At 33.2% G+C, this 5,956-nt stretch overlaps 1 protein-coding gene across 1 annotated transcript; it reads right to left on the reverse strand.

The window, feature by feature from the left end:
* Window positions 1-1,218: 1,218 nt before the first annotated feature.
* Window positions 1,219-4,215, reverse strand: LOC113361498 (aminoacylase-1A-like). Its single transcript, XM_026604732.1, has 4 exons — window positions 4,033-4,215; window positions 2,833-2,905; window positions 1,817-1,963; window positions 1,219-1,431 (listed from the first exon to the last, which is right to left on the reverse strand). Exons 1-4 carry the CDS (start codon window positions 4,056-4,058, stop codon window positions 1,411-1,413), a joined length of 267 nt encoding a protein of 88 aa, XP_026460517.1. The 5' UTR covers window positions 4,059-4,215; the 3' UTR covers window positions 1,219-1,410.
* Window positions 4,216-5,956: the final 1,741 nt, after the last annotated feature.

A 5,956-nucleotide genomic window follows, 5' to 3' on the forward strand; every position in this document is an offset into this window, starting at 1 on the left:
TATCATTTACGGTATGCAATGTTAGAAAGGAAAGGATATTTTTTTAATACCATTCATTTTAAAATTTAAACTTAAAAAAAAAAAGAAAAAAATTCAAAATAGTGGCATGTCCAGCCCGATCTGGCCTGGCTGTATAAAAAGCGGGCTTTGGGCGGTCTTTGGGTAGCAAATTATCTACTTTTGCCCGGCCTGCCCGGCCTGAATTTGTTTACGGGCTCACAAATATTAAGTCTGGCCTGCCCGGTCTGTCTTAGTTTTTGGGTCGGGCGGCCTGGCCTGCCCGAATTTACACTCCTAGCAGACCCTATATGAAATATAAGTTAATAATTTATTACATACATATTCAACAAATTAATATTTAATGAAGATTTCCTAAAAAATGATTCAATTGTCTTATATTTTTTTTTATTAAAATCAATATCACACTAAATTTCATTTCAATTTTTTCTTATCATCGTAAGAATTTTTAGTGTTGTTTCTCATATCACCGCGAGAAATTATTCAATGTGATTGTCGCTTTAACAACATCGTTTCGTGAAGGGGATTTATTGTAGAATTTTCATTACCCATAGCGCTTTCAATTATTTCTTCATCAGTCAACGATTATGTAATTCACTTTCTACCAGATATTCAGGATATCTTGACATTCACTGAGTTACGATGACCCAACTTTTTTATCAAATTTTGCAAGTCTTGAATGATATGATCGCCTAACTGTTCAACCGAACTATCTAAATTTGTGTTATCTGTTGATCGAAGTTAAATTAAATATTAATTAATATATAAATTAATAATTATTAATCTATCAGTTAAATAATATATCACTTAATTAATAAAATCTGCTGATCCCAATAATAGTAATTTATAGAGTTTCTATTGTTGATGACTTTTCAGGTCAAACACACCCTCCTATAATTGATAGTCAGATTTGGGAAAAATACGGTTTAGTCCAAAAATGCGTCAAAAAGGACGGGTTAGTCCATCCCGAGTTAACTAGGTACAGTTTAGTCCAAAAGTCATTTAAAATATGAAAAATACACATATAACCTTCCTAATTTACAATTTAGTTCAAATATTTACATTTTAGTACAAAGTGACTCATGATGATGTCAACAATTTTAAAAAATATAAAAATAATTAAAAAACAATTTATCTTTCGAACCGTTTGTCCAAAATTCACAAACTTCATATATTCGAAAAGCCCTTTTCAGGAGATACAAAAAGAGTACTCATATGACCATATAATTTTCATTTTTTATAAATTTTATTTTACATTGGTGTACAAACATGTACACATCAACAAAAATCCAGAAATGTATACATCTACAGAAATCCAGAAAATCCAAAGACAAGACAAGGTGCACCAGTTGTACACCACATACGACCTTTCCATTATTCTTCTCCACGTTCTTAAGCTCCCTCGAAAAGTACCTAAACATATAGCAAGCATGTTATTAAGATCATCTCATGATATCGAAAAACAACAACTTAAAGTTTCATCAAGAATTAGGCTTTCATCCTGGTTACAACATGGAAAACAAACACTAAATCAGATGAAGAGAATTTCAAACCTACACACCGAAAGTGAAGTTACCAAGGGCAAGAAGAATAAAAAAGGTTCGCTTAGTGCTAAATCTCATTTTTAAAATATGGGAAGAATTACTTGATCAACATAATTCCTTACGTTGATCAACATAGAATCAATATAACATGTGTACAACTATGTACACGTTAATTACCCCTGACAATATGTGTCTAATTTTTCAAATTAGTTTTGGATCCAATAAATTCAGACTTTTCTTTTTAAGATATTTACCTCATTATGGTCATGAAGCAGAGTGGTGTTGATCATTGGAGAGAAGCTAACTGCTAGTAATCCTCGTTTCCTAAAATAACGAGCATCAGTTGAGGCTGGGAGGTTCTCAAAATTACCTAGCTTTCCATTAGCTTTTTTTCCCGCCCCCTACAGCCACTTCCACCATGGGTTAGACTTATCGATAACAATGATAAACTTCTTTTCAAAATTGTATCCCTACTGCTTAAACTGACAAAGATTAAAAGCATAGTTAGTATACACCATATAATGCAAGTACTATTCCAACTTCTCGAAACGCATTCTCATGATAAGCTAAAAAAAATCCTTATTATCGTAATTCTTAAGAACTCTAATAATTATAGTATTTCCACGGTGTAGGCCACTTAGAGGGAGGAAGGATGGAGCAGCAGGGCAGGGTGAGATCAACGACGAGCAAGCCAAACAAAATAGCACGTCTGGGAAGACTACAAAGAAGAAGGGTTTTCAGGCTTAAGTAGAGCTTGAAGAAATAGATAATACATAAAGAAATACTGATTCGGTTGTATATCAAAGGATAGAGGTAAAAAGCTCATTTTTAAAGGATGCAACAGCCGCAGTTAGGAAATAAAAGACAAAGGTACATACAGCTTAAACTATACGCAAATGTAAAATTGTTCAAGTCTCTACAAGGAAAGTACAAGTGCATTTTTCTCTGAATTCTTAAACGATTAAAATGTCCACCTTACAAAGGCAGATTACAATAGGAGATTCTATAGAAACAAAACTACATATTTGCATTTACTCATCTAAGGAATTATTTGTCAAATTGATCAACAGGTGTACAATTACATGCACATTGAAAATCAACATGTGCACAATTATGTACACATTAAGAATCATGTGTACAACTATTTACACCTAAATAATAAACATGTGTACAGATTTGTACACATTAATTACCCCTGGCAATATGTGTCTAATTTCTCCAATTATTTTTGGATCCAAGAAATTCAGACTTTTCTTTTTAAGATATTTACCTCATTATGGTCATGAAGCAGAGTGGGAGTGTTGATCATTGGAGAGAAACCAACTTCTAGTAATCCTCGTTTCCTGAAATAGCAAGCATCAGTTGAGGCTGGGAGGAGATCGTTGAGGTGAGATCAACGAAGAGCAAGCCAAACAAACAACCACTAAAATAAAACAACACGTTTGGGAATACTTCAAAGAAGAAGGTTTCTAGGCTTAAGTAGAGCTTGAAGAAATAGATAACACATAAATAAATCCTGATTTGGTTGTATATCAAAGGATAAAGGTGAATAAGCTCATTTTTAAAGGATGTAACAGCCGCAGTTATGAAATAAAAGAACAAAGATACATACAACTTAAATTATACGCAATGTAAAATTATTCAAGTCTCTACAAGGAAAGTACAAGTGCATTTTTTCTCTGAATTCTTAAAACATTAAAATGTCCACCTTACAAAGGCAGACTACAATATGAGCTTCTATAGAAACAAAACTACATATTTGCATTTACTCATTTAAGGAATTATTTTTCAACTGATCAACAATGTACAATTACATGCACGTTGAAAATCAACATGTGTACAATTATGTACACATTAAGAATCATGTGTACAATTGTGTACACATTAACAAATCAAGATTAACTCATAATATTCCATGACTTTTGGTTCTTATCAGGCTTACCAAAATCCAAAGTCATTATGTCCACACTACAAAGAAACATGATTACCAAAATCCAAAAGAAAGCTTCATTGCATTTATTGCTATTGAACCTTACTTTTGCAGCCGACACTTACATATTCCAAGTATACGAAAATTATGTGAGGGAATTCTCTAAAAAAATCAAAAAGAGAGTATGTACCTCAGGAGTTGAGCATTCCTACATATCAATCACAATCAAACTTTGCTCGTATATGAAACACCGAAAGTATCTTTTACATTTGTACAAAATGTTCTATCAAGATAAATCTACAAAATGAGTACTATCAAGCACAATGGACACATCCAGTATGTACAGCCTTGATATGCCAAGCCGACATTGCACAAAACAAAGGCAACAAAATAAATAAATTATAATGCACATTAATCAAACTACAGAATCATTGTATATTTAAGTCATGATTATCAACACGGAAAAATGATACAAAGCCTATACATTCGTATGCACCGACCACATTCATCATATTTTCTATCCAGCCGTTAAACGTATACCTTATGTATGCACCGACCACACTCATTCCAGAGTTTAGATCATGCCCATTGGCCTCTTAACTTTTCACAAAACTTATCCTTACGGTCTTATCTATTGCGATACCCAGTAGAACAAAATGAAAAACGCCAGTAACTATACATGCCCAGGTTTGACACGCAACATCAGCTTGAATATTTTGCACCAATAAGTTCGCCTGCAAAGAAGAAAATTTCTGTTAGCATTCAATCAAAATGAATATTAAAAACCACTCACAAATCCATTTCACTCGGTACTTGCTCACAAATCCATTTCACTCGGTACTTACTCACAAATCCATTTCACTCTGACATTCCACAGAGAGAGATATATTCATATGAGATCAAATTTGAAAGTAAATGATATTCAAATTTGTTTGATGGGTAATAGAGACTAAGATGCATCGATCTCGAATCTGAAGTCCAATTTAGGTCTTACTAGAAATTTTGTTAAATTGTTGTCAAAATTTATCAATTTTTTATCCCAAAACAAAAATTAAAATGAGTTGATTATAAATCTAAGCTCCAATGATAAATCAGATACGAAGTTCTAACTGAAATCCAAGTAATTTGGTCTTTGAAACCATAATATTTTTCTAAAATCAATTTCAAAATCAACAAATTAACATTTTCATCAAATTAAATAACAAGAATAGACTGAACTTATCTTTCACGTCGCTTTGATTGACGAAATCTTCGAATTAATTTGCATCTCATAAACTTTTTCCCTCAAATTAATCTTCATGAAAATGTACTAATGATGACGATTTAGGTTATTTAAATGGAATCGAAATAAAAAAGGTTCTCGGATTTATGTTTCAACATTGAATTTTCATACAGTTGTCGTCGAGAAGATTAGGTCGTAAGATTTTTCTTCTTCTGAGAGTTGTTTTGACAATGAAAATAAAGAAGAAAAACTGAATGAACCATGAACTTCATACCTTACGGATTTATTACGATGGGTGTTTTTATCATCAGAAAAAAGTGATTTGGACTGAACCGTTCATAAACGGACTAACTCGTCCCAATTTGTGTGTATTTGGATCTCTTAGTACTAGGCCCGAGAGTAGAGGACTAACCCGTACAAAGCCCAGCATATTTGAGATTAATCGTTAATTTCTAACTTTAATAATTTTGTGCTTTAGAACAAAACAAAAACAAAAAATTCTTCAAAGACATAGAAAGTAAAATAAGATCAAAATTCGGATATTCCATTAAAAAGGAAAAAAACCACCCGAACTAATACAAAGTCAAAAAGAAATTATGAGCCGGCAACACTTGGTTAACAGGTGAATTAAAGGACAAAAAGTCCACTCCTTGAGCCAGGCATTTTCTACTTTCTCAAACCGGCAAATTCTTTACCAATTGTCAACAACACGCATCTTTTCCAAGAACCCACGGCGAGAGCTGCCATCCTGGAGTCAATGTCCTCCAGATCTCCAACTCTTCGAAGTCTGAAAGTGTACATCGATGGACGGTGGGAGTGGTTGGTCAGACTTACGGCTAATTGATAATCTTAGTGAAAGAAATTGAGTCGTGTGATTTACATATTTTTGTTTTGTTTGATATTAATTATGAATTTCAATTATTAAGCACTGTACAGCAATACAGTTGATACGATATGATCTCATGTATCATGACAGCCGAATGGTGGGTATGGTCCCTATAAGATAATGAGGTACGACTTTTAACATTTTGGGGAAGTTTGACTGGTCAATGACACTTTCACGATGCTATTTATTTCTGAAAACAAAGGAAGATGGAAGGAAAGAGTTGGATCTTATGGAAACTATGTAGATTTGATAAGAAAGCAACACCGTCCATTCAGTGATCATCAAACTTGGTCCCGCTTTTTCTCCAACTCCCACAAACAAATGCGGTTGTTGTGGTCCATTTGATCAGTACCCTA

This window comes from Papaver somniferum, chromosome 3 (genome assembly GCF_003573695.1).
Source record: "Papaver somniferum cultivar HN1 chromosome 3, ASM357369v1, whole genome shotgun sequence".
Lineage (NCBI taxonomy): Eukaryota > Viridiplantae > Streptophyta > Magnoliopsida > Ranunculales > Papaveraceae > Papaver > Papaver somniferum.

Excerpts from the sequence above, each read along its gene's own strand:
- LOC113361498 (XM_026604732.1), bottom strand. The coding sequence starts at position 4,058 with ATGAGTGTGGTCGGTGCATACATAAG. Across the intron at positions 2,906-4,032 it reads GTGGTCGGTGCATACATAAG|GAAACGAGGATTACTAGAAG; the intron begins GTATACGTTTAA and ends TTGCTATTTCAG. Across the intron at positions 1,432-1,816 it reads TGCTTCATGACCATAATGAG|GTACTTTTCGAGGGAGCTTA; the intron begins GTAAATATCTTA and ends CTATATGTTTAG.